At 37.0% G+C, this 15,996-nt stretch overlaps 1 protein-coding gene across 1 annotated transcript in view; it reads right to left on the reverse strand.

The window, feature by feature from the left end:
- Positions 1-914: 914 nt before the first annotated feature.
- WDR70 (WD repeat domain 70) overlaps positions 915-15,996 on the reverse strand; it is a 124,028-nt gene continuing 108,946 nt past the window's right edge. Inside the window, exons 14-18 of the mRNA XM_030969539.1 lie at positions 13,863-13,963; positions 12,364-12,443; positions 9,534-9,650; positions 9,034-9,196; positions 915-1,385 (exon numbers count right to left, since the gene is read on the reverse strand). Coding sequence (XP_030825399.1) covers positions 1,301-1,385; positions 9,034-9,196; positions 9,534-9,650; positions 12,364-12,443; positions 13,863-13,963 — 546 coding nt within the window. The 3' untranslated portion in view covers positions 915-1,300. The remainder of the gene's footprint in view (positions 1,386-9,033; positions 9,197-9,533; positions 9,651-12,363; positions 12,444-13,862; positions 13,964-15,996) is intronic.

Below are 15,996 nucleotides of genomic sequence, written 5' to 3' on the forward strand. Positions count from 1 at the left end.
AGAGGAAATAATATAAAGAAACAGTGATGCAGAACAATGCTTAAATAAAAAGTCTAAGCTCTGTTGACTGTCAGGACTACAGTCTTGAGGTTAGGAAGGTGATTAAGGGCTTTGCTAAATATAGTCTTAAAATATGCCTCCAGGTTCTATTCATAAATAAGAAAGCCTGATTGCTTATCATGTCCATTACTCTCTACTCTTAGTGGAAATGCAGACTGCTTGTTATATTGTGTATTATTATAATCACAGTACTTAGCATACTGTGTATTATTATAATCACAACATAAATGCCTAAAACTAACTTGGGTTCTTTATTCTCCTCTAAAGGACATTAATTGGTTTTAAATCTGTCCTTCCATTTATGACACTCAGAACTACAATTTTGTGTTAAAAAATGAGAATTTTCCATATTTAGACAAGCTATTTTATAAAGAATAGTATCAGTCTTCAGAAAATGTGAGGCAGGATATACATAATTCAGGTATACAACAAAGTCAATACACACAAAGACCTCGTACTAAATACATATATCTGCTCTATCCTAAAACTTATCCACATAAACTAAGAGGGATAACAAAACTCAACAAAATTTTGCATCAACTTGGCAATAAGCACATTATTTTTACTACACTAAATTATGTAACTGTCCATTGCAATTTCACATTTTTTTAAAAATATAAGCTGTATACAATGCTACTGTAGATACTACACATACTGAAAAGGAACATCATGCAAAGAAGTACAGACATCAGAAAACATGTTTTCTAAGATTCATACAGAGTGTGAACTGAATTGTAACTCATGTGAGAAAACAAAATGAACTAAATTTGAATATTACACAATAACTAATCTAAACTTTGTTTCACTTGCAAAGCAGTAATCTGTTAGCTCTTAACTGGAAAAAATAAAAAGGAGTCTGAGAAATTGTACTGTTTTATTTGGATACTTACATTAATTGAACATTGTCATGACATGGCGTTTGTAAAGTTGGCAGTAATCAAAAAAACCCCAACATTTGGCAATATAATGAATTCACTATTTATAAAGAAATATTTTTTCACTTAACTCACAAAGTAACTGGCATACAGAAGTTATTTGCACAATGTAAGTAATTCCTTATTACAAAATTCAGATGTGTGATTAAGCCAGTGTAATTCAACAATCCCTTTTTATACTGCAGCAAGTTTTATAAACTGAAGTAATATTTGCTTTCAAATTTTGACCCACTATCCCAAATAAAGAAATAAATGTTTCATCTTTTTTCAAATGCTCCAAAATGATTCTTTAAACAAATTATTTTTCAAATTTTACGTTTTTTCCACTCTGGCTTGTCTGTTTCATCATCTTCTGGTTCCACTTCTGCAAAAACTGTTTTTGGCTGCGTTCTAAAAAACATTAAAAAGATTAATATAATGGTCAGACTACAATACTTTATCGGAAATTGTATTAGACAGGCACTAGACACCAACAAAATAGATACATATAGACACTTCCAAAAAAAGAGCACACTAGGCTTGACCATTTTTTATTTTTGACAATAACTTACCAACTAACCTTCTCAGAACTGAAGAAAACTGCAGCTCACAGACAAACAAGCACAACAAACAGACACGTCTCACATGTATTATTTCCTCATTAGCTTACAATCAGTATCTGTATACTCCATGAACAAAATTAAAACAGAAGTGAGGAACAAATACATTTAATTCCACGCTAGAAAAGCAGAGCCACTGGCCTCCTCATTCCATTACTTTTTGAAAAGAAACTTCCATTTTGATGCACTGTAGAACAACAACAGCCAGTAAGTGAAAACAGAACAGCTAAGCCAGGTTTCTGGCTAAGCCTATGCATGAAAAAACAGCTTCTTCCCCAGAGACTTTATCTAACACTACTGTAACATAAAAAATGTAATGATCTTCATATGAGAACACAGTGTATCTGACAGCCAAGCTTGATGGTATCAATTCCTCCACTCTTTGTGCGAATTTTAAATACCACTTAAACTTTACAAAAGTAATTACTGATTACTTTCTAAATGAATACAGTATCAAGTAGCAATTCAATAAATTGTTTGGACATCCAGTTCCCTTGTTTTATAGTTTAACAACTGCATGGTTCCCTTTTCCAACTTAATTCTCAGCACAGTCACTGCAGAGCAGAAACTATCAGATTTCTGATGCTGGTTGTGCTCAACTTCTCAACATGACAACATATAAAGTGCACCCAAGGCAGTCATCATCTCATTACTATATTAACTAATGTTTTTGTATCAGTCTAAGGATGTGAAGCATTATTATTATAACAACTGTTATTTGGCAAGCTCTACAAAATGCATAAAGCTTACCAAAATTGTGCCTGCCTTACGTAGCACAATAGGCAAAATCCCACGTTGCCTCTGACTTGTAATAGCAAGCCATCAGCTCTTACGGAGCAGGTTCTCCACGTGTTAAATATGTGACACAAATAGGTTCAAAATCACCAAAACTAATTAAAGACAATTCCCCTTACATGCACGATCTTTCTATTGCCCTGCCTGCCCCTCCATCCTCCAAGCTTGCCGTGGAGGAAAGAGTCATGCTGCTCTTTCCAGATGGCCCTCATTCCAGAGATGGCCCTACTGAAGAACTCCGACTGGCACGTGGTCCCTGGGTGCAGGCTGTAGCAGACCTTGCACCCAGACGAGGACCCATACTGTGGAAGTTACATGAGTCCTTATCCTAGCCATGGAAAGCATAAATGAGATTAAAACATATTTTCCAGTTTTAAAACTTCATTATCAAATACCTATATAAACTCTACTTAACCCATTGCTGAAGAAAGAAGTCGGGGGAAAAAAAACAATCAATATTGAATCTGAAACAGACACCAGGGATGAAGGCCTTATTGGCTGAATACTGGATTTTGCTAGCTGCTGAAAAGAAGAATGTATGGAATCTTCTCTTTTTTCCGCCAAACACATACTGACAAAGGTTTATTTATCCCGTTTTAGCAATGTACCCTCCTTTCACCACAATAGATGAAAAGTATCTAAATGTCCTCTAGGATGACCTCTGTATTAAATGTTTCATTAGTAAAGCACAACTAATCAAGGGGAAGCCCATAATTTCTGACCACAAACTTGCAACTGCCATAATTCAAACAAACATTTCCAACTTAGAGGAATGAATAAATTTGTGAAACAAGCAGCAAAACCTAAGTTTTTTCCAGGATATGAGTGGCACTGAAAAACGTACAGACTTCAGAAAAGGTCAACTGAGTATAGGAAAGCTGAGGTAGGTGAAGAAGGAGAAAAAAAGAAAAAAAAAAGCGAGAAACCATACCATAATCTAGAGGTATTCAGCTAAAGCAAAAATATGCAGAGGAAGCCAAGTTTGCTACCTCACTTTTTAAAATTACCATGAAATAGCTATAGCCTCAGCTGAAATGTAAACTGTTCCACCTCCACAAGCTACATAGCTGTTAACTGGGGCACCTAGGGTGATTCATACGTCTGACCATTTTAAAGCACTGTTTTTGTTATTGCTTTATCAGTAGTGATCATTTAATCTAATTTAAACACAAATTTTTTTCTGCTTAGTAACTGCAGTAAATGTAGGAGTTTGCTGTATGATTAAAATTCTTACAAAAAATTATCAAAACAAGTTTTCTTCTATCAAGTATTCTTATTTCTGAGGTTTGTGTTCTTTTTCCCCATCAAACTTCTCAGTTTTATTTATACTTGGCTTTGGGGGTTGATTTCAGTTTGTTAGGGATCTGTTTGGCAGATCCCATGGCAGAATATTATAGAGTGCAAAGGGACCCAAGGAAAGCTGGTTGATATTTGAGGAAATCTCCTCAAAACAGATTATATTTCATCTGCAGAAAGTACAGCCTGGCTGTAGCCTGGCATGGATGCATATGGATCTGACTGTGACAAACCACAAACTCCAAAAGGGAAGAACACAAAGGAAGCAAGGACACCCTCAGCTAAAAGGAACATAGGCATTCCATGAACACAGAGGAACAGAGTCAGGAGAGCCAAAGCTTAGATGGAACTGAAACAGAAATGTGAGAAGCAAGAACAAAGGATTTCTACAGCTACACTGGCAGCCAAAGGAATGTGAAGGAAAAATGTGCTTTATTGAGCAGGTAAACCACTAACATAGCATATGGAAAAAGCCAAGATACTCGGTGGTTTTTTCGGCTCCACTTTCCCTGAATAGGTCTGTCTTCAGGCCTGCAAGCACTCCTCCACTACAGCAGAGTCTTGGTAGGGACTGAGACATTCCCAACAGGAAGAGGAAGACAGAGTTTGTAGCTCACTGGACATGTAAAAATCCATATCACATAGGTGGATCCAGAGGTACTGAGGGAGCTGGCCCATGTTGCAAGGGCACTCTGTCATCACTGAGATGAAATGCTGACTGGGAGAGGGTCTCAATGGCTAGAAAAACTAATTATCACCTTTGTGAAGGGCAAAAGGAGGATGTGGACAATTACACAACCTCAGTTTGCAGGAAAGGTATGAAATGAATCCCAGTGGAAGGCATTTCCAGATATATGAAGGACATGAGGTGACAGGGAACAGCCAGCATGGACTTAGCAAGGGCATACTGTGCCTGGCAACCAAATTGTGAGAACGGGCTGCCCAGACAGGTGTGGGAATTTCCATCCTTGAGGATATTTAACCTTGGTTGAGCAAACCCCTGAACAACCCAAATCTAACTAGATCTGAGCAGTGAACACACTTTAAACAGGAACTTGGACTAGATGACTTCAGGCATTCCCTTGCTATCTAAATTGTTCTATGATCCTGTGTTTCCAGATGAGTGTCAGCTGAAACCAGTATCTCATACACTGAAAAATGCATTCCTATTGTGGGTTATGGTAACAGGCTGCAAACAAAAATGGGAAAACAAACTAGCATGATTTATTTATACTATGTGCTTCTCTTTACTTCAGTGGTTTTCAAGATATTCAGATAGGCAGACCTCTAAAAAATTCCCAGGGGCCATGAAGACTGCTTTAGTCACCATAATCCCTCTGGTTATGGGTGGTTTTTCTTAATTGCTTTTCAGGGATCCAGTAAAAGTAGCTCATTGACATGTGAGGATAATAGACTAGAAGATAAGTAACACTGCAGCAGCACAACCAGCTGGAGATGACAACTGCATATCACAACATGTGACTCATGTCAAAGTAACTTCTAAAATTTGTGTTTATACTGCACTGAAACAAAGAAAAAAGATTTTCAAGTATGCATGGAAAGCAGAATAATGTCATAAAGGTCACTTCCAGACAGAAAAGTTAAGGTTTTCACATCAGGAGCCTTTTTTGTTCTTCATCCCGCCAACCAGCTTGACTCTTTTCTAAATCTCAGGGGCTTCTCTCTCAAAATTACCAATTTACAAAATAACATTTAGGATAAATATAACAATCCATGCCAACAAGGCTGCTATTACAAGACATTCTGCTTAGTCCTGATTTTTCATCTAACAATACTTGAGCCATTACACGACTAACACTTCACAGACTGGCACTGCCCTTGAGAAAAGGTTCAGTGAACACATCACAGCTACAGACTTGCTTCAAGTCATTCCCTTTTGACAGTGACAAACCGCAATAAAAAAGACTGCAAAATAGGGGTAACATCAGTGAAATGAAAGGTATTTTCCCTAACTCCTGTTTACCTTGTTGAGGAGGGAAATTTCACCCTTAATTTCTCTTTGGTACAGAAGAAAGCTGCATCTGATTAGGCACTCAGCTACAATGCTTAGTAATTCCTACTGATCCTTCAGAGGGACATCTGAAGTCATTATAGTATATCTGTACAGCTGTGTTAAAACAAACAGCTCACAAAGAATGTAATTTTCAAACATTTACAACTGATGCCTCAAGTTCCTTTCCTGTAGTTCTTTACTTGAAATCTTCAATCTGTCCTTCCTTTCCTTTCACTCCAGTGGAATGGCTCTTGCCAAGGACTCTAACAAGCCTTTTCCCGAGAAATCTCAAGATCTTTTCCTTATCCTCATCCATTATGACTTTTCTGCTGTGTTGATCATATCTTATTTGACACTTTGTTCACACTGGGCTTCTGTGACATGTCATCTCCTGATTCAGCATGTACTTCTTATCACCCCCAGTATCCTTTCCAACAGCATCTGTTTTTCACCAATTCTTTTGCTCTTACGTACTTCCCCCTCCTTTTTGGCTCAAATGTCACAGGGAGTAGAAAGGTCAAGCTAATGATAACAAGCTTAAAACACTTTTCAAGTCATAAATAATACAAATGAATATTCAGGTTCAAGAGTAAATTATGCACCTTTAACTCCAAAAAAGAGATATATTTTTACATAGAATGCATAAACTAACTGAAGTCATGCATTTCTTAGAAAATTTATGCATTTCTTAGAAAATCATAGAATAGTTTGGGTTGGAAGGGACCCTAAAGACCACCCAGATCCAACTCCCCTACCATGGGCAGGGACACCTTCCACCAGAGCAGGCTGCTCAGAACCTCATCCAGCCTGGCCTTGAACACTTCCAGGGATGGTGCATTCCCAACTTCTCTGGGCAACTTGTTCTGTGCCTCACTACACTCTGAATAAACAATTTCTTCATAACATCTAATCTAAATCTCTCTTTTTTTAGTTTAAAACTGTTTCCCCTTGTCCAATCACTACCCCCCCACGCACAAAAGTCATTCTCCCTCATATACAATTAAAAAAGCATTACATCTGTTAACTCATTGAGAATGATGTAGCCACTATGGATCACATCGCCACACAAGGCAAATCAATCCAGTCATCATATTCCAAATTATGAAAACTGATTGACCAGAAAAGAGCATTTCTTAATCTTCTCAGTCTAAAACTATTTACTAACTATCACTGGAGAAAATGAAGCAACTATATCTTCCTTACACATTTTCTGAAGGAGAGTGAAAACTTTATGTGCATAGACAGCACAGGACCAAAAGCCTTGTCAAACAAAAGATATATCAAGTGGATAGTTTTATACCATGTTTAAGTTAGAATTTACTACAAGAAGTGTGGAAAAACTGGTAGCAGAAGAATAAAGTAGTAAAAGAATAAACACTATTTAAAGAAATGAAACATACTGCGTGTATGGCTTTTAGGTCTTAAGACAGTATATGATTTTTAAAATGTATCAGAATATCACCTTTCCTAAATCTATAGCGTAACTTATACAAAACAGTACTGCATGGTAATTTGGATCAATTACTTGCAATTTGCATATTTTATTAAATATAAGTCTGCAAAATGTACATCTGTAAAATGCATTTTATGAACAGGTTAAATATCCATGCTTCGTAAAATCAGATGTAGGATATAATTATAATAGCATATATTATTGTATTTTATATATTATAATAGCACAGCTTTATGTGTCTGTGCTATTATATAGTCCTAAATATAGTCCTGAATTTCTGAAAACTAAGAACACAACACAATCGAGTTTCTGTATTTCATTGTATTAGATATTATTAGCATTATTATTAGTGCTGGTTTTAGTAGTAGTAGTAGTAGTAGTAGTAGTAGTAGTATGCTATTGTTGTTATTGTTAAAAACGTTATTATTGTTTGGAAGTTTTTTAATGCTCTTTGCAGAGAGTGTATCTGAAACTGAAGCTTTTAAAGCAAGGATAGTGGCTTGAGGCTCTCATCCTCACCAGGATGAGATTTATCAGCTGACAAAGCCATCAAGGCAGCGTGTTACTGGCTGCAGTCCAATTCCCCCACATACACATCACCGTCTGGTGTGTAAGTTAATAGCAGTCTGGACTTGCATCCTGCCCACTTCTCAGCCAGCTCTCCTCTTCCCCTGCAGCCACATCTTTAACAAGGAACTGTAATGAGATCTGGCCACCTGACACAGTAAGCCTCCTCTAACACAGCTTTGTTTTAAAACTTTCATGTTTACTACACTGCAGGTGTTGTGGATGAAACTTAATATACAATCAATGAAGTCAGTAAGCCAAAAATATGCTGAAGTGTCTATCTACCTGATGGAATATGTGGTTGTATTTGCTTTTGAGGATGGATTCCTCAAATAAAACCAGATACCTACACATTCTAAATATATTTCCTCTCTTGCAATCAAACAATTAAATATCAATATTTAACATACTTATTACAACAATTGCTACAGAATTAGGCTTTCAAATATCCCATCTTTGGTACCAAGAGTGATGCTCTATAATGCATTGGTTTGATGTATAACACCAAATGCCATAGTTATCAATTACCAGTGTACCATACTTATTAATTACCTGCTCAAAGCCAGGCTGGGTCGCTGATATTCTCAAGCTGCTTTAGAACTGCTATTTAGTTATCTTTGTGAACATGTGGGTCAAGTCAGAAAACAAATATCATCATCCAAAAGCTGAGATTCTGTGGATTTACTAAGGTTTTACCACAAAAATCTTCATAAGGCTCTTCAACTTATGTAACACCTGAAAATTTATTTCTTTATGTTGAATTTTTCATAGGAGATTTTATCAGCTTTTAATTTTTTTCAGCTGCAATTTTTAATATTGCTGTACCTTTAAAACCAAGTTAATTTAGGCAGTTACTTGGGTCCTCATGTAGGAAAAATTCAGATAAAAACTTATGACAGTTGAGAAATCACCCTATCATAACACCACACAAATATTTTGAAGGTGTAATCTAAGAATCAGTCAGAACTAGAGGGTGTGTTGGAACATCATCTCAATATACCAATGGGACAGTACCCTATTAAAAGGTATACTGCAGTTTAAGACACTGATTTGGAGAAGATTCTAAACTCAAATCAACTTTGAAGGCTTTAAAATAACTTCTAGCACTGGCAGGTATATTTTAGAAGTGGAAATGTGAAATTTCAACAATTTAAACTCCTGGAAACTTGTATCTTTATAAAAGAGTATATTCTTGGCTCAGATATTTGTGGCAGCAATCCAAAAAAGGCAAAGTATAGCATTAAAAACATCTATTTTAACTGAACTCCTACTGGCCTCCAGAAATATGACTTGTACTCTTAATTGTTTCCTTACTTAGCATATGCTGGAGCCACCCAGTATGGATTTTCCTCCGCTTCCTTTGCGTGACGTAGTATGGCCTCTCGAGGATTGCTGTCATCTGTCTTGTCCAGGGCAATGTTCTTGACTATATATGATGACAGGGTGACCCCGTGGGTCCCAACACGGCCACCACGACCTGCGGCACGAAGAGAAAAATATTTAAGAAATATTCAGAGCTTGCAACGGTGACCTGATACAAAGAGGTTATTTAATGCTATAGGAAGCATTTAACTTAGGGCTGCATTCAGGTGGGTGTTTTACTGACCATGTAACTCAAAGTAAGCCATTGTAATTACTAATTTTTTGCAGGCAAGCACTCCAATGAGACATCAATGTCTTAAAGTGCTGGACACTGCCCATACATCTATGGAGTAGAGCCACCACCCAAAAAATGCAAATCCAAATGAGCGTAGAACCAAAACATGATGGCCCCTTTGGCATACAACAGTTCAAAATGATTATGCCTAGATTACCTGCTCCTGCTACTGGAGGTTCAGGTTTGTGAGACTTCATGGGGTCCAACCTATCCTTCTCCAGCTGTTTCCTCGTGCTTCGTTGTCGTGGTTCACGGAACATTGGAAGTGCATGGGCTGAAGGGTCACAGTTTGGACAAAATGAAATGTTAGAAATTCCATTTTCTTTTTAACATTTTAAATACAAAGAGTTGGATTCTTTCTTGCAAAGGAAGAGGTGTCAGGAGCAGCCTCTCAGTAATCCCATATCCAAACAGTGGTTTACTGAGTTGTACTTTCAGGCATTTCTTTCTGCTGAATTTTTAGCCAATGAAAACAGTCAGATATCAGAGTTCCTTCAAGCAGGAGCCTCTCATCTGAAATACTGTTTGCACAGTTTATGCATATTTCATTCATACCTCTGTCAACATTAGCATTGTGACAAATCAGTTACTCTTTTCTGAACTTCCCATGTTTCTTCAGCTTTCTCATATTCTAAGAGCATGACAAGGTGCTTGACACATTCTTGGATATGACAAAGAGTGGAGCAGAAACCCCTCGATGATTCCAAATGTAATTTTATGCACATGAAGTCACAATCATGTTCTTTCTTAAATACTACGGTTAATCACCATTGGAAAAATACCATAACTGTGAAAGCCTGGCTAAATTGTCAGGATTTAGAACTTCTATTTCCTCATAAAAGTGTTATCTTCAGTCACAGTAATGGCTTTGATCCACTCAGACAAGAGAGTAATTTGTCAGCAACAGAGAAACACCACGTGAATAGGCATGGCTTTCTTGCAGAGAGGCTTAGATGTCACATGCAGGTGTGCTCATTGCTGCTGTTGCCCCAAACCCAGGAAAAGCAGTCAAATGATCCAATAAAGACAAAAAATAACCAAACAAATCTTAAATTTAGGAAGATCATCTCTATATTGAATTTAAAAAACCATCAGGGAGCATTCAGGCACTTATCAGCTTGAGTTTTCAGCTTATTTCTGTAAGTCTGTTCAATTTATTAGACTGAATGAAGTCACAGCCTGGTGACACACAGCAGATCTTTGGAAACAAATGTTTAAGTTTTATTTTTGTAGATTTCATTAAGTATGAAATGCCAGGGACAATTTTCTGGCAGGCACTAAGCTTGATCAGTTTCCACAGAGCATCTGAGGTGACTAACACACAGATCCAAGCCTTTGCCATTTGTGGAGTCAAGGCTGTCTAAGGGAAAACCATGCAGTGTATTCCTATGTTTTAAAAGTGCCACTTAATCCCTTAAAATAACATTCCTGCATTTTAAGTAGCCATTACAGGCAATTCTGATATTAAAGAACAACAGGAAATCTGATCAGGAGAAAAAAAAAAAACTAAAAGAAAAAAGGGGTAAAAAAAGAGAAGAAAAAAGGGGTCAGTTCACTTCGCAAAAGCACTTCAGAGATCTTCAGGTCTTCCCAGTTCTATCTGTAAACTTAAAAGACTGACATCTAACCTCTGAAAAGTTTCCAAAATACGCAAAAAAATTAAAAATTTGCTGAGCAAATCCTTACAACGTTTTTCTGCATTGATGTATATGGAAGCATCTTTGTTTAGTTTCAAAATTATGTGGAAGAAACAGCTAATCAGCTAAAACTCAGTGATAAAATCCCAAAAATTTGCATAACTGGGACCTACATCTTTCAATGACATTTATAAATGCCACTGAACACACAAGTTCCACCGGATTTTAAGCAGAATTTGCTTTAAAAAATCATAGAAGTTCTTTAGAACATAAACACTAATGAAAGTGCACACAAAGCATTATAATGAAGGATGTTGTAAGGATGCATTAAGAGCACCCAATGAGGATAAATACCCCTGATCTTTGGTAGTTGCTATCTAAATTTAAGGTCCCAAAAACTGGAGCTGGATATCTCTAGCAGTAAGGTAGTTTGGACACAGCTGAGGATGGAAAGTGCCCAAGATGGGAACCTGGAACCAAAGTGCCTTGATATGGGTCTAGTTACCAAGACTGCCCAAACTTCCTCATTCTAAACCTCTTTATGTTTATTATGCTGCCAAACAACTTGTTTGTTTTATAGAGAAATGGTTTTAGTATGTGTAAAACCAAGACTACTAGAAATCAGAACTGAACACCCTGGAACTGGAAGAGGACGAAGAGAAGCAGGAGACCACAACCATGTGACTGTTCCCATTTCACATGAGGAAACACTTCACAGGGCAATGCTAATGGGGATGGTCAAGACCTCCCAGTTAATTCCCTTATTCCATTGTAAAATCTGTCTTTGGGAAAAGGCAGATCATTGAACATTTTATACTAGTAATGATAACTATTTCTTATATGTCAGTGATCCCTACTGCAAATGTAAGTGCCCAAAAATCCCTGAGGCTAGGGATAGTTAAGCTATTTTAAACCCTGTATAACTTCAGTAAATTATAGATTTTGAAAAATCATTTGTTATTTGTTCAAGACCCATCTCCCATCTCTGATTTTGTCACTGGTACTGCAAAGAGGCAAAATCCTTCCTAAACCCATCTGCATTGCACAATTAAGTTACGGAAAACTAAAACTGTAAAAATGCTCCAAAATTTTTGAGGCTTTCAGGAGCATCACAACCAAGAAACCAACCATTACTAACAACTTTACAGAGCGTACAGATTAGATATACCTTTCTGTTTGTGCAATGCTATAAAAATTTGTATGAAGCGCCAATATATGACACCAGTGATCAATGCTCAATGAAAGACAGGTTTTTAGAGGAAAAAAAATAAAGTTAAACAATCTGAAAATAATTTCAAACCTAAGAATGAGCTAAGGATTCTACTACAAAGATATGTTTAAATTTCTTACGTGTTATAATGTAATCCTGCGTGAGAGTCTCTGCTTGTCTCTCTTTTCGTTTTGTTTTGACCACACATAATTTTGCTCCCCTAGGAGGAAACAGAACAGTTCAGTTAGTCTGTTTATATCAAACAGAAACCAGTTTTTATTCAAGACAGTCTCAACAAAATTATACAGCACTCTAAATATTCATGAATGTGTGTATCTTTGCCTGTTCATGCTCATGTGAAGGAGGGTAGGGAGATTACAGTGTTTCTGTTATAGAGCAGTTTATATGACATGCAGAAATAAGGGTGGAAGATTCATTTCACACTTCATTTGTCCACAGTACTTTAGTGTGCACATTGGAAGTGCTGCTCTCCAAACTTGGGCACTCATTTGCTCCTGATTTAATTCTTCCTAGGCAGCAGAGTTGGCCATTATCTAACCAGAGATGCCTGGAACACTGAGGCAGGAAAGACTGCATAAGCTTGGCTGCATCAAGATTGATTTAAACCAGTCGTATTTACCTCCTCATGGTAAATACCAGGAAATAAACCAGGCACAAAATTGCACTAGGACTCTGTGGTCCAAAAAATGATGACCAACTCCCATGTTCTCTAAACTGCCAAAATCAGAAAAATAAAACTTATTTCTGATAATCTTGTAAACCAGAGCTTATCTTCACATGGAAGTGGCCAGGTAACAGTAAGTATCCAGAAAACATGAACTCAGTTTGGTTTAGGATGGCAGCAAACCACATACATAGGAAGAACACCTTATTTATTCCAGTCAGTATCAATGAATTGTACATTTCCTCCTGCATGACAGGAAGGATTAATGCCCCACTTCTCCAGCCAATCCAGATGGCAAAAGAAAATTAATCCCAAAACAAGTATTTATAGGTCCTCTACTTAGGCCCTCTTCATCCTCAGTTGGCAAGTCACTGTCTGATAAATCAGTACCACCTTTCCCTTAGATGTACAGACAAAATCCTCATGTGATAAATTAGAGTGGTGAAGAAGACTAAAAGAAAGGTGGGATGTGTTTCCTTGCTTTGCACATTGTCAACTGTGTCTTCCAGCATTACTTCATTAGCACTGAAGACTGATGCCTCTAAACAAGATTTTTACTTCAGGAAGAAAATATGCATTAAGAAATCTGAATACAATACAAAAACCTAAATACAATAAATACCGACTCAGTATCACTTCCTTGGCAACCTCCAACAGACAGGATGAAAGGTTGCTCTTACTGCAGATTTCATGCAATTAAAAAATGAAAGTACTTGTAAATTCAGGTAGAACAGCCATCATACTGCAAAAGGAAAAGCCCAGCGGAAAAAGTGCCATTCTTCATAAGCAAACATTTTGGGATATTTTTTTCTCTTTCTACTGCTGCTGAATAAGTAGAACTCTGCAAAACAAATGTTACCTAACCAGTTTTACTCATTTCTTAGTATAATAATCGAATCACAGAATCAGGCTAAATTTGAGGAAAAAGCTCCATAATAAATCATAATTACATACCTCTGGCTTTTGACAGGATCATAGTACACCTTGGCTAAACCATTTCCAGTACCAACCATGATCTGGTTCAGCTTGGGATGCCAAAGGCAACGCACAACACTCTGAAATAGAGTGAGATATTGACAGTTAGTTGGTCACTCATCTGGATCTTAGAATTAATATTCCCATTGTCAAAGAGAGCACCACACTGGAGCAGGACCAAGCTTAAACACATGAATGAGCATGTGAATAAGTGAATTAATAACTCCAGAGTAGAATACAATGTAAAAGGAGTGACAATACCAGCATGTAGGCAGGGAAGGAAGTAAAAATTGGTGATAACCAGTGGTTTCTACAGACTATTTGCTGCCAGGATCTTCGTGGGCACAATAAAAATGGGAAGAGGGATTTGAAGGAGAACAATTAAGTGCTTCAGATAAGATACAGCGATTCAGGCCCTCATGACTTTTGTACTCTTATTTTTAATTCTTAATTCTTTGACTTCATTTATCACTTTATCTGTTTTTTCCCTTCTTTTTATACACTGTTGACCTTTTCACTTGCTGACTGCAGAAACGGAAGAGATGCTGATTTTCACTCATGCTTCTTTCTTCCCCACAACACTAAGAACTTGGTATTTGAAGCCAGTGTCTCACAGTACTGTCACCCTTCTGGTCAGCAGGGAAACTCATTTTCAGACATTAAGAGTATTGTTCTACATGTGACTTTGAATCTCCATGTGAGTACTGTTCTCAGTCTGATTCAGCAGGATAGCACAGAAACTCTTAAGACTCAAACTTCTGACTCCAGAGAGCCAAAGTGGGCACAATCTGCCACAAAGGACAACACATCTCATCAAAAACACAAAAGAAAGTATCTATTTTTGACACATAGTAATGCCTTAAATGGACATTGTCCAAGGCTCAAGTTGGTTTGTGCCACTTATGTAACAAATGTATCCAGAGCTAGCAAGATGCAGTATCTTGTTAGTATTTCATGGAACAATGATTCCTTTTCTAGCCTTCCCTTTCTTCTCCCTCCAACTTCCCAGTGCATGTTCCATACTATTTCTGGTTTGGTCCAGCCTCCATTTTTTTTGTGCTAGCAGACACATAACATTAAAAATACTGAAAAAATTCTGAAGCCCATTAAGCCATCATGAATCAGAACTTCATTTTACCACAAGATTGTGCATGACACTCTCCTAATCTGTTTTTTCTGCTTTGTATTCTGTTTTAGAAAGAAAAACTGAGAGGGATGAAATTTCATTAATCAAACAGCCATTCTTTACAAGGCTCCCCAGCAAAGCATCCTCCTACATGCACATAACATACAACATTATACTTTCCCATTTACTTACAGACACAAATAAACTTGGTTTGCTTATTACAAGGAAGCTGCAGAACAATATTTTTAGAGGTAAACCTGAAGTACACAATACAGAGTTGCTAGTAAATTGTTGGATTTAAGTAAGAGTCTTACATATTGTTATGTAATGCTCAAAATGCTAAAGTAACTCTAAAACACCAGAGCCAGTAACAAATATTGAAGGTCAAAGGTGGGTGGCCTTTTCTTTTATTAATATTTATTGCATGTGGTTAGCCAGCCTTTTTAAACTCTGTAGTTAATGTGGTTCTCCACTTTCTTCTGTCAAGTAAATGTATTTTATAGCATGGTAGTGGATACCAGCCAACAAAAACAAGCCTGAGACAGTGTGGCTCAGCACTGATGGGGTTTGCTGAGTTTCTAACTTGTCAAACATGCACAGCACACTTAAAACCACCATGGCACGTGCTACAGGGCAGGGAGAAGAAACTGCCATTAAATGTAGCCCTATAAATCTTTCGAAACCATAAAACATTCCCCGAATATAATTTGTTAAAAACTAAACAAACTCAAATTCTGAACATGCAAGTAATTTTATCAATCCAGTGGTATATAAACCTACTTTATAAGAAATAATAAAAACTACTTCTGTGGTTTTTAGATTATTTTTAGAAACTGACAATTCTTCAAAAATACTAAAATACTGAATACCTGAACTATATCCTAAAAATTTTTTCCAATAATTTAATCCTAAAGATGTCAAAATTCTAATCAACTGCACAACAAAGGGATGATTGTAGGCTAGGTCTTAATACTGGGAGGGTAAGGA

Source organism: Camarhynchus parvulus, chromosome Z (assembly GCF_901933205.1).
Source record: "Camarhynchus parvulus chromosome Z, STF_HiC, whole genome shotgun sequence".
Classification (NCBI taxonomy): Eukaryota; Metazoa; Chordata; class Aves; order Passeriformes; family Thraupidae; genus Camarhynchus; species Camarhynchus parvulus.